This window comes from Dryas octopetala, chromosome 1, assembly GCF_963921425.1.
Source record: "Dryas octopetala chromosome 1, drDryOcto1.1, whole genome shotgun sequence".
Taxonomy (NCBI): domain Eukaryota; kingdom Viridiplantae; phylum Streptophyta; class Magnoliopsida; order Rosales; family Rosaceae; genus Dryas; species Dryas octopetala.
In genome coordinates, this window is record NC_141366.1 from 16,513,132 (window position 1) to 16,532,708 (window position 19,577).

Genomic DNA, 19,577 nt, shown 5'->3' on the forward strand with positions numbered 1-19,577 from the left:
AAAATTGACTTGGCTATTCAACTTCTTTTGACTGTTGCACATTTATTTTTAATCAATTTCCAACAGGATCTACATATATGCATGTATACATAGACGTGACTTGTGAAGATCTTTGTGATAAGGTACTTGGTCATTTTGTACTAAAATATATCAAGATACATTTTGGTGTGTTTAATATAAAGCAGTATAATGCTTAATTTGCATGAGATGAAATACTTTTTAATTATTTGAGATTGAAGCAGGAGTGATGAAGCGATCGACCTCAGATCATGAGATGAAATGCCACACATATGATATTCTGGTGAGAATCTTTAAGCGATTGCCATGGAGAGATTGGGTTTTTGTGTGTTGTTCATGGCTATACCTTAAGATTGAGTTTGATCGTCGACCCACCAGCGCTTAGACTCAGGGACAGAGCCAGGATTGAAAATTTGGGGGGGCTGAACTTAGTGAAGAAACACCATTGAACTTAGCCATTACAGAGACGAAGTTCTTTCTCTCATTTACGAACAAACATCATTGATTTCTTATCTGGATTTGAACACTAGAGAGAAGTGTGGAGTTGGTGAAGAAAAATAGATGAGCAAACTGATTGGTTGCTCAGAAGTCTGAAGAGGCCCGCACGATGAATTGCTAAAGACTAAAGGCTGAAGTGAAAGAAAAAAGAAGCAGAGGAGAATGAACAATAGATCATGAAATAAAATAATGGGCTGGAGATCAGGAGATGAGTTATGGGTGGGGGCTGTATATTAATAATGGATACTTGAGTGAGTGGTTGATGTTTCATTGTTTTGTCTTTTTTTAATTGGAGGGGGGGGGGGGAGGGGGGGCTAGGGGGCTATACATATATAGTTTTTAAAAAAATTAGGGCGGGCTTGAGCACGCCCAGCCCTCCACTAAGATTCGTCCTTGCTTGGACTACATTTTATTTCCCCAACATGACAGTACGTCTCTCAAAGAAATTTGTTACTTTCATCGCTGAATATTTGTACCATCTTAACTGATCATATAGTGTACTATCTCTAATATGTTTATATAGATGGACATTGCAGGAATCATATTGGATAACCACAAGAATCTTTTGCTACTTGATACACAATACTGCTACGTACTGTTTCCCAGGCTGATATAACAGCACATTTTCCACCACCCAAGGCAGTGCGGGAAGAAGTAGTAAATCAAAAGGCTGTCGGCGTCAAGGTATACATCTCCAATGTGCAAGGAGACTTTGTTCTCAATGTTCAAATAAATAAAATGGGATATTTAACCCCCGAGACTTTTGGGCCCCTCTCAAATTGCTTACCTAGAAACAAATTGCACATTTCCACCTAGAAAAAAAAAAAATATTATAACCCTTTTTTTGTGTATGCAGGCACAAATCTGAGTGACTAATGAACTCTGGATATGTCATACATGGCCAATATTAATGTAGAATAACCCATTGTTTCATGTGCAAGAAAGAACTAAAGAGTTTACATTTATTATTTCTTCTAGTTGTACAAGGCCCGCGTAAGAAAAGTTGTTTTTGTATGTTGTTCATGTTTAAATGGTACCATTTATTTGGTGTACAACTTTAACAATATCATTTTTGACTCAGTATATTATGATAAAGGTTGGATCTTCAAAAGTTCATAATATTTCAATTTGAAGGAAAATGTTTCAAGGCATTATTTGCAGACAACTCATAACAGTTTACAGACATGGGATTGTGGGAATGGGTCCCCAGCAAGAAGCGAACAGAGGAAACACAACATTCTACAGTCAGCGTTTATCCGCTTATAAAGAAAAAGAGAATCCCACACACGCATACCAAATTGTTCTTTATTGAAAAGTGGGTCAAAAACGACCTCACAAGGTTCCCACTCCACTGCCCCCCACATGTATAATCAAACATCTCACACAAAATGATGAAATATCGGCTGTTTCACTGGACATAGATAATGGCTATAACATGGTACTGATAATTTTCATGTTACACAGCTATGTGTATTCAATAGATGAATGCAATAAATAAATTATTTTCATTTTAAAGTAAGGTCAAAAAGGGAAATAAAAGATTGAGAGCTTGAATGAATGGCTAGGCATAAAAAGCACTTTTGTCTTTCATATTTCCCTTTTACCCCATAAGCATCCCTGTAACCTTTCATTGTAGATTAAAAGAAACAGGTCAAAGTGTAAATGAATTCTTCTTTCTCATTTGAGTCAAAATAAATGAAGTAGGCATACAATATAGTGAAGCTTCCTCTCTAGTGGCCAGGAACCAAAACTCCAAAAAGAAAAGAACAGAAAGACTATACTTCTATTACATAAGCTACTTACATAGTTGCATTTAATAGTAACCAGCTTGGCACTCCCCCAACAGGATGATAATCCAAAGGACGAGGAAGTAGCATTTTATGGGTTCACTAAACAAGTATTTTGGCTGCTTAAAGTTCTCTGCTTAAGGTGTGGCAGAAAACACTATGTCAAACAAGTGGGGATACATTAGCTTAGGATGTAGTTCAAATCAAACTTGAACAAAATTTTAATTCACCTAAGCTTCTGCTTAAGAACATGGCGCAATTGAGACCTCTGTCTTTCTATTTTTGCTTCCAAAAGCTTGGCCTTCGAGTCATTCTTTTGAATTATGGCTCGAGGCCATTCAATGCACCCTTTCATCCCTCGAGTGATGTGTGGATTTGCTATGTCTGGTGGGATCCAATGTCCAACCGAATCCCGGTCTTTGGTCTCATGTTCACCCAACCCTCTATGTGAATTTGTTCCCCAATTCGATGTACTCCCATTTGGAAGCCTCCTATCACCCTCATCCAAAACTATCTTATAAAATTTACCCTTACCTGGGCATGATCTCCAAAGCTTAGACATAGAAGATGCCTTTTGCTTCGTTTGCTTTTCTGATACTGAGCAGACCTCACTGATTTCCATATCTGGTGAATATAGACTTACATTATCATTACATTCGCTTCTGCTCCTCAAGACATTTTTTCCCTGGCTAACCCTGTTAATGGAGGGATTACGCCCTTCTAATGAATCACGAGAACCCTGATCCTCGGCATGACTCACGTTATCCCAACATCTGACATCTTCCTGTAAACCACTATTATAGTCATTAATGCAATTCAACTGAGTTGGGGAAGGATTTTTGTTGAACCCACTATCCTCAGGACTTACTGGATGGACTCTGGAATCAGGGCTAGAAGGACTGTAACAATTGCAGGGTTCAATCTCCCTCTCGTTATCTTCACATTGTCGAAGCTCTTCAAAAACAGAGAATATATCATCTGATTGTGGAGGAACATAAGAGAAGTCCTCAATATCTTGAATATTCAACAACTTAACTGCCTGTAAGATCGACTCAGCTTTTCTTAACTCCATCATATCCAGGGTACCAAAACTCAACTTTAAGAAATTTTCAATATCTGTTATCAGCTTGTTCATCTGACAATATTTATCTTCAAGAGCCAGTTTTGCATCGATCAGTTTCATCTTGACCCGTTCTTCACGCCAAACCTCTGCTATCTGCAACATCTTCCTCTCTTCTTCCACTTCTTCAAGAATTTTCATGGATTCTCTCTTCAATTCCTTAACATCGTCCTTGTCTTCTCCAATTTGTTGGGCTAGTTCATTACAAATTTCTTCCATGAGTTTTCTGCTTTTTTTCTCTTCCTCGTAATTTTTCATGAACTGCTCTGCAGATAACCTGGCATTGGCTAATTGATTGATCAGATTGGTGTTAAGATTTTCCATCTGTTTACGACTTTTCCTTTCCCTGCTTAGTTCCTTCTTCAAGTCTTCAATGACTACACGATTTTTCTGGCATTCTTTGCTCTGCCAAAAGATTCTTTCCTCTTCAAGCTTCCTCAAAAACTGTTTGACTTTCTTCTTGAAGGACCGTTGTTTAGCTTCAAGGTCACGAATGCATAGTTTAGATTGCTTTAGTTCTGCATTCAAAGTTGAAACAATAGAGCCAGTAGTAACTTGACAATCTTTGAGAAGCTTCATATGGCTGTCGATACGATGGATGTCATCAGATTGTTTTGAACAGCCAGGGTCCCACTTTGTTGCCCTCTCCGATGCACATTTGGGATATGGCAAAGAAGATTCAAGCTAGAAAATCAAAAGAAAATTGAAACATAAATATTTGAAGATTAAAGTTAAGATATTGAAGTTTGAAATATTAATAATTAGATAAGTAAAGTTATAAGCCTGGCACATTAGTTTTTTGTTGCTGAGCAGCATTTTTAGCTGAGGCTAAAGGTAGGCTAATGTCATTACTTTGTTACCAACAGACATCCTCAGGACTACATGTTCATAAACAAAGTTTTTGCAAAATTGAGATTAGAAGCATCTAGTTTGAGAAAATATCAATCCTTACCCTATGAGTTCAATCTAGAATGAAAAGAATACTAATATATTCAAGGCACGAATCGTTGAATGAAAAGACAGATAGAGATGTACCTCATGCAGAATTGAGTTCTTTGGATTCAAGACACATTGAGGGCTTTGTAACTGAGTCTTTGTTTCAGCACCATAATCTCTTGTTTCAACACCAGGCTGCAGTAAAGAATATCAACATGATTTCAAAGTCTCAAAATCTCTTAAAAATAGCCAATTTTTTATTAAAGATGTGCACCCAAAACTGAACATCCCCAGATGATAGCAATGCAGTCAATCTTTCTTAAGTTTTCCATAAATAAAAAAAATACCCAACCCCACAAACCAGAAACCTTCAGTTATTCAAACAGGTCTATTCTAGATTCTACAAAATAAAAATAAAAGATCCTCCTTAAAAACTTTAGCATCCTGAAAAAAACTGTCATTACAGTAAAACAATTGAATTAATCATGATCATAACCATTTCATTGCAGAGAAACTGAGAACACAGACTCTTAAGCAATTCTACTATTTTTCAAATTTCTACACTGATTAGTGAAACAATTAGTAAAAACCAGTAAATGTTAACACTAGTTTCTCTTTCCCAGCAATTATCTCAGCGACCAAACGCATAAACACAACTACAGTCACTAAAAACCACTACCTCAAAAACGAAACTTTTACGAAAACAACATGAAACCCAAATCAGAATTACCTCATAAGAGCCACAATTGAGGTCTTTACCCCATGAAATTTCCCTAAAGCGCAACTGCCAGAGCCCCGCGGCGAGCTTCCGAGCCGAGACCTCGACGCCGCCACCGGTGGCTCTGTTGTCGTCGTCGTCCAGCTTCCAGCGGAGGAGCGGACTTGACGGAGGTCCGTAATTCCGACGCCGGTGCGCCCACGATTCCCGGCGACGAGAATGGGCACCGACTGACTGGTTCATTCGGTGCTCTGAGTTCTGTTGTTGTATTTTTGTTGTGGAGTGGACAATTTGCTTTTATAGTGATCAGTACGTGTATGCGTTACTGTTTGGTCCACTAATTTAAGAAAAAAAATTGAAAGGAAAAAATCTATTACACTATCTATAGAATTATGAATTATCCTATAGCAAAAGAAAAAAAAAAAATCTACAGAATTATTCCGTTGTCCTGATAAAAAAAAAAAAAACATTATTGTGTTATTCATCAAGAGTATGTATGGTGGTTCTATTTCTAAAAAATATGGTCAATAAACATTAGGATTTGTAGTTGTATATAGTATTTACTCGCACATTTAAGGTGAGAATCTAATTTTTGGTCTCTCTCTTGTTTAATCTTAGATTTGATTACAACTTGGGTCCTATTCTATAGTTATGATTTTATTATATATGTCTTTTTAACTGTGGATGTTGAAAATCATACAATTTTGTCAGGCCATATTTTTATCCGTTTTCTCGAAGTCCTAAACCCTTAAGAATGAATAAATATCCACTAATTAATTACCCTCCTTTTTTAACCATGAAGGAAGAAAATATCCAAATTCTTATTAGGAAGAGTTAAAAATTTTGTATGCATATTGCTAAAAATCTCATATGCATGCATTTCGTAGTTAAATTCTAGTCATTAATGCAGTGAGAATGATTTTTTCTTTTTTTCCTCCTTTTGTATGGAAGCATCAGCATTCTTCAAAATCGTCTCATCTGTGCAGATAGAAATGCAGAAAATGTCACTGACATGTAAATATTGAGGTATATATTTGGGTATTTATTGAAAATCTGAGACGTACGTACGTACAGTAAGAATATTAATTGAGAGCTTTAAATATTAGTGCTGTAGCACCAGCTCATGGGAGTGGGATGCATGCATTGCCCTAATTAAATTACTTTCTATATATGTTGTGAAATATATGGGAGATGGATCTGGGTAATATATGCAATAAATAAATAACATTTCAAGGGGAAAAAATAAATGGTATTAAAGCTTGAAAAATATTACGTGCGACTATAAATTCATCAATCCAAATTATAACACTGTACAATATTATTGATTTAAAAGTTAGGTAGGCTACACTTCCAAAAGAGGTTAAGGCTAAAGTAAGAAGCTAAATTAATAAATAAATAAAACGTGCCTATTGTGCATATATTGATCGAGAAAACGAAGGTTGAAGTGAGCTAGATATGAAATATGGGGTGGGATAAAGATGAGAGTTAGGGTGTGCTGGAATTTTTGGCTTGAAAATTAGTAGTGCTAGACATTTTATATTTTTATATTATAATTTTATAACATTTTATATGACAACTTATATAGCATTCATATATTGAATACTAAAAAATAAAAATAAAAACTCAAAAAGAAAAAGAAATATCATATCAAGTAAAAAAATGACATGTAAAATAATATAAAAGTGTAATATAAGAATATAGTAAGTAAAATATTATGGCTTGAAAATATACTCTGTAAACAAAATTTATGAGCCAGCTCGAACTAGAATCTAGGCAAACAAGTATGTTGATGGAGTTTAGGATTTATTATGTAGAGTATAAATAATAAACAAGTATGACGCAATATTATCCTCTTTAAAAAAAATTCTCATTGAAGGTCCAGTACTACCACACCTAATAATCCTAAAAACTTAATAACTTAATAAATAAAGGACCTAACCCAACCCACCATTGAATGTAAATGGGTTTCTTCATCTCTAGCTTCTATGATCCTGCATACAAATTAAACGTCCTCAATAAAGTTTTATAATTGCAAAAACGTTAAGTTTAATCACCTGGATATAACTTAAGTTGAGCAAATTTTTTCTTTCACCACAGAAATATAGATGACATGACATGGAGGCCGGTTGACCCTTAAAAAAACCATCAATATAAAACATGAACTGGTATGCCTGCAGTAGTAACAAAGTTAAATTTCACTAAATAAATAGTTGAGAGAAATACAGTTTGCAACTGAGCATAAATACCAAATGTACCAATTTTAATATGAAACACCTAACAAGATTTACTATCTATTAATCTATCTAATATTTTAATGAATATATTAATTGCCAATGTCATGTATATGATAAAATTCATCAAAACTAATAAATCAAGAAGCTGTCAGTTGCTGCGCATGGTACGATAGCTTTTATATATTTAAATTAATTATCATTCTTTCTTTCATTCTCATTCATTTTGCATCCTGCAATCTGCATGCATTCATTTTTCTTTTCTCTTTAATTCCATACAACTGCATATATACCCATTTAATGAGGGTCTGAATTATACATATCATGTGAATTTCTGTTTGTTTCCGATCGATTTGTTTGAGAGAAACATATATAATTTTTGGCCCAGTAGAGAAACATATATATTTAATCAATGAAAAATGGTCCAGATCTACGAGCTATGATCTATCCTCATCATCTTAAACATTGACTGATGTACAATGCTATTATTACTGGGAATTAACTACTTGATTTGGACAAGGACGTACAATGAAACAGTGGCTAAAAGAAACAATAGTACTAGGCTACTAGCTTGTATGAGCCATGTGCAAGCATTTAGTTCTCATCAACTAAGACATGTACATATAATTTACTGAAGGACTACGTTTTCAATTGATGATGCCATTTAATTAATTACTCTTAATTTTTATTTTGTTTCCCTTCATATTTTTTTATTAATCAATTATCGTTCATGATGAGATTTGGGTTTCCATTAATCGATCAATCAATGATCGACTTTCTCTAAAGAAGGATAGTCAAGAGATCATTCACTAACCAAATGGTCATTAGTGTTTCCATCCATATTTAAATAGTTAATTAAAAAATAAAACGAGAATGAATCAGTGTGTAAAAGATTTTACAATATACATATACAACTATTTAAACTTACATTATTTTGGACACAAGCACAATATTAGTATAGAATATATCATCAATAACAATCTAAATACACATGAGTTGACTTAATTAATAATTGGATTTTTTTTTTCTTTTTTGGTTAAGTTTAAGATAGAGAAGAGAAAATCACAAATATTTATTAGTGAAAATATATAATAAAACAATATAGAAGACTGACATATAAATGATATTCGAGTTTGATTTCTTAGGATGTTATGAGGAAAAGTGTCAGGATTTAGATTCTTTACTTATCTTATTTTTGTTTGTCTAAATCCTAACTGCGTAATATTTAATCCCTAAGTGTCACTGCAACAAAAAAGACTTTCATAACGTGTGAGGTGCGTTGTAAAAACCGTTCCACAACGTTGTATATGTTGATAACTTTGTTAAAAGTTTTAGGCATTCGACAACAAGCAATTAAAGTTGTTGAAAATATCAATAAACGTTGTTAATTTCTAACGTTTTATTTAGCTTCATTCACACTAAAAAAATGCTACGAATTCATTTAATTAGTTATTTTTTATTCCATCTTGAATAATAAATATACGGCTAAAAATTTAAAATCAAGCAAAAATAAATAGAAGATCTAAACCCATAGTATCAAATCATAAGATATTATACATATATATATTGTTGTGATGTTAAATTGATAATGACTCGTAACTCCTAAGCTCATGAATCATGACATAACAACAGTAACACCATTTATCTGGATTAGGTGTGTTAATTATGTCCCAAAATGAGTTCAACTGAAAAGAAATATTATTAATTTGTTAATGTTACTATGTTAGATACTTAGATTTTGATCATAAATAAACAAGATATATAACTAGCAGAGAAGAGAGAGGACCGATCAAGGAGTCAAATCAGAAGCCATATATATCGCTAGCGACATGGAAAAAAGATGGAATGAGTATGAAGCTAGCTATTTTTTTTTTTTTTGGCCATGAAAAAGAAAAGCTATTTGTCCAAAAAGAAATATATGAAGCTAGCTAGCTAGCTATAGTTTGAGAAGAAAGAAAGGTCAAATTAAGTATTGTTGTCCAACTGGACCAACGACAAAGAAGTTAAGGGTGAAGCTTCCAAAGGTTAACATTTACCCTTATATAATAGATGAAGGTAACCCAAGTCAAAGATTCCATGTGCATATAGGTTCACACGTACTTCTTAATTTGTCTTACTCCCAAACCCCAATTCTTAATTAAATATGAAATATACTCTTTCAAAATCCAATTCACACTCCAAAATCTAAGTAGCTAGCTTAGCGCGTAGCTACACAAATAGATATTATTCTCCTTCCGATCGAGTTCCAACTGCTAGCTGCAGGATTTGACCATTTGTATATTATTATATATGTTTCCCGTTACATTAATTAAATTATATATATATTTATGAAAAAAATTTACTTATATCATTTTATTTTATGTGATATCACATAATATTTTCAATCTCTCTTCTTTCACTCTAGCTCTTTCTCTCATCTATTATTTCTATCTCTCTTAAAAAATGCAACATCAACATACTACAATATAGAAATAAGTAAATTTTTTTTTTATATTTATATATATGCAACAAGCAAACCAGACAGCTCAGCTACCCCATACACCATGGTCCATGTATATTAGAATAATATATATATGATATACATTAGCTAGGCATTAGACATTAATCAATTAATTAATTACCAGCCAAATTAAGCCCATAGCTTGATTAATGAAGCTAAATGCACAAGCTAAATTCAGTGATTGGAGTAATTTTTTGGTATGATTGTAACATAGTGTACATGAATTACTAACATCATAGTTACAGTCTTACAGATATATGAAAAAATTATCCAGAAGCTGACATTTGTCACCACAGAAATCGTTCCACGGAATAATCAAGATGAACCGACTAATTAAACCTACCTAGCCAGCTACCTATAAGGCTATAATATTCATGATGATTGATGAATATATCCAAATGCAGTTTCCTGGAATTACATAACATGAATTACGGTCTTACCCCAACGCCAGTGCCACCCACCTGGATCTCTCGATCTTGCATGTCCCCATCAACCATACATGAATTGATTCCATTCCCACCTAGCCATACTATAGTATATATAACACAACCCTCACCATCTTCAACCTCTCTCTTCTTCATTCATAACCTTATTTATTTATCCATTAATTTCTAGCAAGCTGCAAAATTTACAGTACCAACACATAAATTATTTACAACATGGGTAACTGTTTGAGACGTGATTCGGCCATGGTATGGACTGGCGACGACGACACTTGTCAGCTGCAGCAGCCTCATCATGATGATCATCATCATAATAATCGTATCAATGCAATATGCAACCCAGAAAAGCAGAGGCTTCTTGGTGATCGTCAGATAAGAGTAGCTAATTCATCATCTAACCATTCATTTTGTTCCTCCTCATCTAGAAGAGTAGGGCCCACAGCCACTACTGCTGGAGATCAGCAGGTGAAGATCAAGATTAGTAAGAAGGAGCTGGAAGAGTTAGTTGGGTCAAGAGGGAACATATGCATGGAGGCTTTGTCATCGTCCTCTGTGGAGCAACTATTAGCTCGGCTCATCATCATCAGTACTAATAATAATATTCATGATCACTATGATCAACGGTCCTGGAGGCCAGCCCTCCAAAGTATTCCAGAGCTCGATCAGTTAATTCATTAATTAATTAACTTCATCATCCATATTCACCATGTTAAATTGATTGGTATTGATGATCGATGATTGATGTGGAAGCTAGCTAGCTACATAGAAGCTAGTTTTCTCAATTTTTATTTTTATTTTAATTAATTTGTGTTTTCTTGTACAGTAGAGATTCAAATTTGTCATGCTATGTGTTTATAAATAACTTAAGGTCCATGTACATAGAGAAAGATTTTCCTTAATATTCACTCATTTCATTAATTTTAAGTACATCCTGATTTTTGGGTTTTATTTGTTCCTCTATTTCATCTTTTTAATTCAAAAAGAAAAAAGAAATAACCACCCTGTAAGGCTAAAGTGTGCATGATTGGCATGGAGTGGTCCATATCATCATATCATGCGTAGATGGATTGCTAAGTCCAATGCTTGTGGGCTTTGTTCTATGTAATGTGTCTAGAAGGCCTGATGTTTGATTGGGCTTTGGAGCAGAAAACTGGGGGGAAAAAAAAAACAAATTGTTTACTGCTTTGAGCTTGGATGAAGATTCATCTAGTATTGGAAAATTTATTCCATGTCTTTACTTTTCTCACTAGGACTTGAGGGACATTGTTCATTGACCTATCACCTAGCTAGCTAGGACTAGGAGGCCTCTTCATATATAGTGAAAGTTGATGGCTTCACCACCTTTTTCATTTTATAATTGTTAACTTAATTGGTTGTTATTCCATAATGATTATGTAATGCTTATTGTAGAAGACAAGATGTACGTGAGTGAGTGAATTCCCTTCCCCACTTAGAAGACATAACGTACTACATCACTAAGATTCTCCCTCCACATCAATTATATATGCATATGCTAATCATTTTGGATCATTTGCTTTTCCAAACAAAGGAAGGAATGAATGTATTAACGTTATAATGGATCATGAATGATGATAAAGATGCGATACCAAGTTTGATTATTATGAAAGCCAATTGATTGATTGACTGAGTTCACCATTTAAAATTGTACTGTAATTAATTGGAAAGGATATATACATTACAACTGTTGGGGCAGATGAGGTTCTGTGGTCGATCTGTATCCCATTCTTGTGAAAGCCATCAATTTGGCAGGTTATAATGGTCATGTAGGCCTTCTAACTTCTAAGTTCAATCAAAAAGAGAAAGTCACCATTCATCTTTAGTTAATATAAAGTGGGCATATCTTGCCAAAAAAATTATAAAGTGGGCATATAAATAGTAGTGATGAAAGTATCATGTCAAAATTTGATTTTAGAGCTTTGATTTGTAATATATAATCTTCTTAATATTTTCACTCACTTTTAATTTGTTTAGAGTTGAATGTCATAATTCTACATGATATTAGAGTTTGTGAAAATGTGAAGCGTTATCCAATTTTATAAAATTATAATTTTGCATATTAATTTATAAGATGTTGGACATCTTTATTCGTTACTAATTAATTTTAAGTTAAATGTTAAAATCTAGCTATACATAAAAGGAGAAATAAAAGCCTCTAGACATTACTAATTGAATTATATCTTATGTTTCTACTAATTTCTAATTGATTTCAAGTTGATATCTCTAGAATGAAGAGGGTAAGCAGAAAAGGACATACAAAACATTTCATATGAAGTTTGTATTATGGGTTTTATTTAATTCTGAATTAAAGGAAATGGTTTAAATCGCTATTTAGTCGATAATTTTTTATCGATTTTATGAATGGGCAAGATTGCAAGAATGTCAAAAAGAAAAAGAAAAAGAAATTATAAATTGCATTACTGCTCAGTTTTATTGCCTTCACAAATGAGCACCAGAAACTTTGAAACAAAGCAGTGGCCGCTCACTGGCCGCTTTAATTATCCGAACAACAACTGCCACGGTGCCTATAGAACACACGAGTGAAACTTTGCACACGTGTAAAAGATACAAACCGATGATCATGATTGATGAACCACGGCGGTGATGGAGCTAGCAAAGCAAGCAGTAGCTGACAGACCCACCACAGGTGTCACGCGTGCCAAAAATGGCTGGCGTACAAAGTAGAAGGGGAGGAAAAAGGCAATGTGTGGCGTTAATGCGCCAATGCTCTTCTATCTGAGTTTCTGGTCGCTGGTGGGACCTACTCTCTCTCCCAACCAGGACAGCTATTACTATACTGCTGCTGACCCCACACCACTTTCAAGCTCATTCATGGCTTCTCCATACTCTCTCTTTCTCTTTCTCTACCTCTCTCTCTGTTTCCATACAATGTGTCTTTATTTTTTCCCATTAGCCAAACCATTCTCTGATTTCCAAGGCTGATACTTGCATTCTGTGTTTCACTCTCTCTCTGTGTTTTTGCTCAGTTTGCAATTCACTTGGTGGTGGTCTTTTTGTGATGGGTTCAGTACTATTTGGGAGCAAGGAAAGTGAAGGCATGGAACAAAAGGTGTCTCTGAAGCTCAGCGTTCGTACCTTCTATCTACAATTCTTTATATTGTCACTCTGTGAGTATTCAACTCTTTCTTGTCGATTCCTTTACCGGGTTTTGCTCAATTTTGCATGATCTTGGGTTTTGTCTTCTGGGTCATTGTTAAAATTGCTTTGTTTGGAAGAATGTAACTGGGTTTTGGAGAAATGGGTTTCGAGTAATTTGCCTTTGGTATGGTGTGCGCCTCAGATTCTTGTAAAAGGTTCTTGATTTTGTATCAGCTTCCAAGAATATGATGCATTTGGCTATCATAACGATTGAGCTCCTATTATCTTGCAATTTTGAATCTTTTGCTTATTATAAGGCATAGCATCCACTATTAATTGTTTAGTTCCTACAGTAGGCTGTTTAGAATGAACTAAAATTATCCAAGGTTTAGGACAGTGTAGGGACTTAGGGTTTTGATTGCTGTTAGAGTAAGTGTAGGTTTGCCCTTATCACTTTGAATGCATACATTAGTATGAAACTGAGGATTTATGATTTCACAAATAGTTGCCATTGTTGCTACTGTATTGACACTACCTGTATTACTACTAACTTTGCAATGCTTTTTTGTGTGGTTCTGACTTCTATTTGTTTACTTAACCATACTAGTTAATTTTAAGGCTTTAGAACTACTGATTTGAGATACAAGTGGCAACTATGCATCTAAAATTTTTCTGATGGTAATTTTGTAATTTCCCAGTTTTGTCTGTACTTACCCATGGCTTTTTATAGGTCTCCATGTGACTTGTTGCAGCACGATAGATTATCTTAAAGATCCAGTCTTGACAATTAAACAAGAAGATCCTATGTTACCAGAGGTCTCCCCCACTGCGGCTCCTCGGCCCTTTCTTCCCCTTCTTGCTCCTTCACCATTGGCACCATTCACAAATACTAGTGTCCCAAAATTATCAGGTCTCCCCCTCCTCCTTAATAGCTCTAGTTAAATTAGGTTCCCCAAGGCATCTTTTGGTTAATATTTATCTCTAGTTACATATTTTATCTTCTTGATCTGTGTGTGCAGGACTCTGTATGCTAAACTTCAGTGTTGCTGAGAGCTTGATGAGTGTGACCTCAATCGATTGTTGGTCCGTTTTTGCACCATTGCTGGCTAATGTAATTTGTTGCCCACAGTTGGAAGCCACTCTCACAATTCTCATTGGTCAATCCAGTAAAGATACCAATGTGCTTGCTTTAAATGGAACGACTGCTAAGTATTGTCTATCAGATATTGAGCAGATTTTGGTGGGCCAGGGTGCAAATGACAGTCTTGCACAAATATGCTCAGTCCACTCATCAAATCTCACTGATGCATCTTGCCCAGTCATTGATGTTAATGAGTTTGAGGATACGGTGGATACTTCCAAGTTGCTTGCCGCTTGTGAGAAGATTGATCCTGTGAAAGAGTGCTGTGCTCAAACTTGTCAGAATGCCATATTAGAAGCTGCTACGAGGATTGCATCAAAAGCTTTAAGCACAGAAGGTGCTCATGATGTCTTACCTGATCACCTCAGTAGAGCCAATGACTGCAAAAATATTGTCCTCCGGTGGTTGGGAAGTAAACTCAATCCTTCTCACGCTAAGGAAGTTCTAAGGGGACTATCTAATTGCAAGATTAACAAGGGTAAGTTTAGAGTAAACATGGTGCCACATACAACCTCCATCAAAATTCTATATCCTTCTTTCTTTTATCTTTTTCCTCAAGAAAAATAGAAAAATTATAGTTATGAATGTTATAGGTTAATATTTTTTCAACTGCTTAGATCTATTTTTATAGAATTTTTATTAGAGAGAGAGAGAGAGGGAGAGAACTAGTTCATGTATACTCTGTATCTTATAATCCTTTGATTTTACTTGGAGATGCCAATCTTCAGCTGGAGTAATTGATCCTGTATTTGTGTCTGGTGTTCACTTTAGTTTGTCCTCTGGTTTTCCCCGACATGAAACATGTTGCAATGGGTTGTGGAGATGGGATAAGTAACCAGACAGCGTGCTGTACTGCAATGGAGAGCTATGTGTCCCACTTGCAAAAGCAGAGTTTCATAACCAACCTGCAAGCTTTGGATTGTGCTGCATCACTGGGAATGAAGTTAAGAAAATCCAATATTACCAAAGATGTATATAGCCTATGTCATATAAGCCTCAAGGATTTCTCCCTCCAAGGTTAGGGCATTCCTCTAGTACCTTTTGCTGATCAAACTATAAGCATTTCTTATCGTGGTACTAATACAAAATTGTATGTGATTTCTCTATCAAAATGCTATGGGGATCAACAACCTCAGTTGGAAGTCAAGGTAATAATTTATTTCGTTTGGATTATGCAATTTTAGTATTATGCTCAAATAGCAATTTCCAAAAACGTGGGTTCATTGTAATTTTTTCAATTTGTGCACTTCTGATATTGCCAAGTGCCAACCATTTTATCTGAACAACCACCTACCATTTATGAAATTTCATGCCAGTGCTTAGCTCTTCACTATGCTTTTTAAGCTGTTTGCATTTCTTTTCTCAAAATTCCTACTTTTGACTTTGTCAATTGCAGATATGTTTTGGGAGTGTAAGAAAGCTTTTTCTCTTTTTGGTCAAATGAGATTTGTTTTTTTGTTATTTTTCTGTATCAACTCTATCAAGATCTTCCTTCATGAGGAAATAGGCCCGTGACCCTTTTCACAGGGAAAGTCAAGACACAAGGGAGAGTAGCATGAACACTGGGTAATGGGAAACCGGTATGTGTTAGGGCTCTAGGTATGGGGTTGCTAATGTCAGGATATGTCATGCTTTTGTAGTCATTTGTAAATTTTCTGTAGTGGATTTCTTCTTCTCATTGACTTAAAATGTTTTAACCATAACAATGTTAAATATAATGTTCCTGGGTCTCATGGCCAGAACATCAATGACCACTAATACTCGATAAACAAAATACTATAGGGTGGGATGCTCAAAATATTTAATTCTCTGTTGTTCTTTGTTTTTTAATCCTGCGTTTGTAATCTAGATTGCGTAGGAGACTAAATTGCATCATTTTCTTGTTCTAATCTTGTAAACTGGTCTTTCTTTATCCTTTGATAGTGTCCGGATGCCTTTTGCCAAGCTTGCCTTCCGATGCAACATTTGACAGTACTTCAGGGGTCAGCTTCCTTTGCGATCTGAATGATAACATTCCAGCTCCCTGGCCCACCTCTTCTCAAGGGGCAGCTTCATCATGCAGTAAAAGTATGTGTAAGCTGTTAACGTGTGTTTATTCATTTATATGGGGTACCCTGCATTTGAATCCCATTTTATGTTAAAATTTGTAGTGCTTTGTTATATATAAAGGTAGTATTTTCTTTCTTTAATGATTTCTGCCCGACTTGTCGGAATTTCAGATGTCAAGATCCCTGCACTTCCTGCAGCAGCATCTGCTGAAAGTGGTGAGTACACCTATTCATTTATCTTCATGGTGTCATTTATTGCTTCAATGCTAATTTGGTTTATTTGATCTGTCCCCAAGTGAAGTCTGTAAGACATTTTCAGTCCCTGTCATCTTACTTTACATGAATGGTAGTTGGTGTAATCAGCAACGTTTAAGTCAAGCTGCAATTAAGAAGAAATATATAAAAAGACAAGAAAAGATTATACACAAAAATATTGCGAGTAAGCCAATTTGGTGACTCCAAATTTATGAAGTATCTATGCTTCTACTTCATGCAGATCGAGAACATGAATTAGTTGAATGGCATACATTGATTTGTGAAGTCCCCCATCCAAACCACTATGTTTATCCTTATAAAACCTCTAAGAACTAGTTGCAGAACAGTTGGAGCAGTCTCCATATGCATAAAAACCGTAGTTGGAACACCACAATGCTAAAGCTGTCTATTGTGATTTTGTTGTTAGGGTTGTTTCTGAATTTAACCTTAAGCATCTGCACTCATTCCCAGGCCTTTACAATGTTGATGTGATGCTCTCTCTACTCCTTGCTTCTGCAATGGCCCTGATGATGCTCTTGTAAATAAGTTTTCTCTTGAGCCAAACTTGTCAGTCCCTGAAGGAGGATTCGAAAATGGTTCATCCTTGTGCAAGTCACCCCCCCCCCCCCCCCAAGCCAGTCGATAGAAGACAGTCGTAAACTGGGGAGAAGCTAAATATGAGGTGATTTCATGTTTGTGCTTCCAATCATATTGATTCATGATTCTTGGTTCTTGCTTGCTTCTGTAATAAAATTTTTGTAAAGAAATTTAGGAAATTGAGGGAGGTAAAAGGGGTTATATATATTGCATCTGACATAATCAAGATTGCATGTAAATTTAGATTGCAGCCAAAATATAATTTTAGTATTTTTTTTTTCCTAATTAGTGTTGTGCACTATAGTGTCTCCATAGACTCCATTCAGTTACTCTGCAGTATTAGTATACGGAATATTGCATGCACTTATAAAATAAGTGATGGGCCAACACAACAATTGTCATTTTTTATTGCGAGTCGCACTTTTGAGCACAGTCCCAACTCAACCGTGGGCTTTTGTCTTTGACGAGTCCAACACTCTTGAGCTTCCCCTGGCCATGAGTACTTTGCAAGTCATTCTTCCTTGGGTCCTTTTAGTTCAATCGAATAGCTTAACGATTTTCAATGCATGGTTGGACTTGAGCAGATGATGTGCTCCTTTTTAAGATAAAAAAAGAAGGCGATTATAATGTGCATGATAAGTGTTTTAATTACCAAAAGAGGTGCATAACACTTGTATTCATCAGCGCATGCTTGCACCACTACCACCACCTAGTTAGGTGTATCATGTATGCATGCACGGGATTCATATACATATCCCAAAGAAGAAGAAGAAGAAGACGAAGACTGGATGACTAGTTGGTGTTTACTTCTTGGTAGTGCATGGAAAATGTGTAAGTGTCTTGTCAAGCACCGCTGGCTCTTACACAATACCCATTACCCAGATCACAGATCTAAACCCTCAAGGCCTTCAAACTCTCCATAACCTCTCTCTCTCTCTCTCTCTCTCTCTCTCTCTCTCTCACACCTAACAACAATTCCAAATTATAAGTATATATGATCAGACTTAATACCAAATTATAAGTATATGATCAGACTTAATAAACATCTTTTAATCAATGAGTGGTATAGTATATAAAGTGAGAAAAAGAAAGAGCTTTTTTATTTATTTATTAAATTGGACAAAATCGAACTCCGAACTTAATTTAATCATAATTCTTATCTCACCCACTCTCACAACTTGAATACAAATAACTTTAGTGCATGCCTGATGTTTTTGGGATTTATTAATTGCAGAATTTGTTTGCTTGTAAGTGCGTGCTTACTTGTTTTCTCATGTTTCTCATGTTGTAATTAAATAGAGCAGTTTATTTATGACACTGTTTTGACGAGGATGGACACCGATCGAAAGCATATAGGGGTTTGACTTGTAGATTCTAGAAGCTTCGATGATTTTGGAAGCTACATTTGTTCTGACTTCTTAAATGATGAGGACGGCCCATGCTGCTGCAATCTCAATCTCAATCTCAATCATCTCTTCTCTGCCCATGATCTCAATCTCAATCATCTCTTCTCTGCCCATGCTGCAATCTCAACCTAATTTGCTCAGATTATTAGGTTGGCCATGTGCATGAGCAAGTCAAACCTACTAGTCTTCGAACTTGAAATATTGGTCTACAAATTTACATATGTACAAAAAAATTTTAAAACTAATTAATTAATAAGTTAATACGAAATTAATCACTCTTTTATATTTATTACACAAAATAATCTCATTATAATCTGAACCGTTTATTTTTTATGTTTCATTGTTCATCTATTTATTTTATCACAGTTAGATAATCGACTAAATAATTTTTGATTTAGTTAACTTTTTTAAATGATAAACTTTGAAGTTATATTAAAAAATAAATGGTTCAAATTATGAAATTAATATATATATTTTCTGTTACTTTCTTATAAGAACTTTGTTGTTTTAACAAGTAATTAATATCGCACCCAATATTCGTGACTACTTAAATCGTCAATAATTTCGGGCACACGTCTATCTGGTTTTGTTGCAGAAAATATTATTTTTTTCGGGCAATCAGTTTACATATATGATAAGATTTTCTGATCTATTCTTTTTTTGGTAAGATTTTCTTACGGATCCATTAAATATAAAAAATGGAGATCGGGGGGGAGACTGGAAGGTTCAAGGAGTACAGTTGATTGATGTTCCAAGTAATAA

General features: G+C 35.0%; 3 protein-coding genes across 3 annotated transcripts; 2 read left to right on the top strand and 1 right to left on the bottom strand.

The window, feature by feature from the left end:
* Positions 1 to 2,169: 2,169 nt before the first annotated feature.
* On the bottom strand, positions 2,170 to 5,346 carry LOC147298557 (uncharacterized). Its single transcript, XM_086228760.1, has 3 exons — positions 5,090 to 5,346; positions 4,459 to 4,554; positions 2,170 to 4,107 (listed from the first exon to the last, which is right to left on the bottom strand). The coding sequence occupies exons 1-3, from the start codon at positions 5,318 to 5,320 to the stop codon at positions 2,530 to 2,532; spliced, it is 1,905 nt and encodes a 634-aa protein (XP_086084886.1). The 5' UTR covers positions 5,321 to 5,346; the 3' UTR covers positions 2,170 to 2,529.
* A 5,063-nt stretch (positions 5,347 to 10,409) lies between these two features.
* Positions 10,410 to 11,150, top strand: LOC147298558 (uncharacterized). The gene has a single exon (XM_086229903.1). The coding sequence runs from the start codon at positions 10,468 to 10,470 to the stop codon at positions 10,927 to 10,929; it is 462 nt and encodes a 153-aa protein (XP_086086029.1). The 5' UTR covers positions 10,410 to 10,467; the 3' UTR covers positions 10,930 to 11,150.
* A 1,599-nt stretch (positions 11,151 to 12,749) lies between these two features.
* Positions 12,750 to 17,694, top strand: LOC147298559 (putative GPI-anchored protein At1g61900). Its single transcript, XM_086243372.1, has 8 exons — positions 12,750 to 13,397; positions 14,099 to 14,278; positions 14,388 to 14,987; positions 15,281 to 15,526; positions 15,646 to 15,657; positions 16,433 to 16,576; positions 16,729 to 16,773; positions 17,284 to 17,694. The coding sequence occupies exons 1-8, from the start codon at positions 13,289 to 13,291 to the stop codon at positions 17,352 to 17,354; spliced, it is 1,407 nt and encodes a 468-aa protein (XP_086099498.1). The 5' UTR covers positions 12,750 to 13,288; the 3' UTR covers positions 17,355 to 17,694.
* The last annotated feature ends 1,883 nt before the right edge of the window (positions 17,695 to 19,577 follow it).

What these genes read in the sequence shown, in the direction of transcription:
- LOC147298558 (XM_086229903.1), top strand. Translation starts at nt 10,468, where the DNA reads ATGGGTAACTGTTTGAGACGTGATTCGGCCATGGTATGGACTGGCGAC.
- LOC147298559 (XM_086243372.1), top strand. Translation starts at nt 13,289, where the DNA reads ATGGGTTCAGTACTATTTGGGAGCAAGGAAAGTGAAGGCATGGAACAA. An exon ending in TAATTGCAAGATTAACAAGG is followed by an intron (nt 14,988 to 15,280) that starts GTAAGTTTAGAG and finishes TGTTCACTTTAG; the next exon opens with TTTGTCCTCTGGTTTTCCCC. An exon ending in AGCAGCATCTGCTGAAAGTG is followed by an intron (nt 16,774 to 17,283) that starts GTGAGTACACCT and finishes ACTCATTCCCAG; the next exon opens with GCCTTTACAATGTTGATGTG.
- LOC147298557 (XM_086228760.1), bottom strand. Translation starts at nt 5,320, where the DNA reads ATGAACCAGTCAGTCGGTGCCCATTCTCGTCGCCGGGAATCGTGGGCG. An exon ending in TCAATTGTGGCTCTTATGAG is followed by an intron (nt 4,555 to 5,089) that starts GTAATTCTGATT and finishes TCTTTACTGCAG; the next exon opens with CCTGGTGTTGAAACAAGAGA. An exon ending in AGAACTCAATTCTGCATGAG is followed by an intron (nt 4,108 to 4,458) that starts GTACATCTCTAT and finishes TTGATTTTCTAG; the next exon opens with CTTGAATCTTCTTTGCCATA.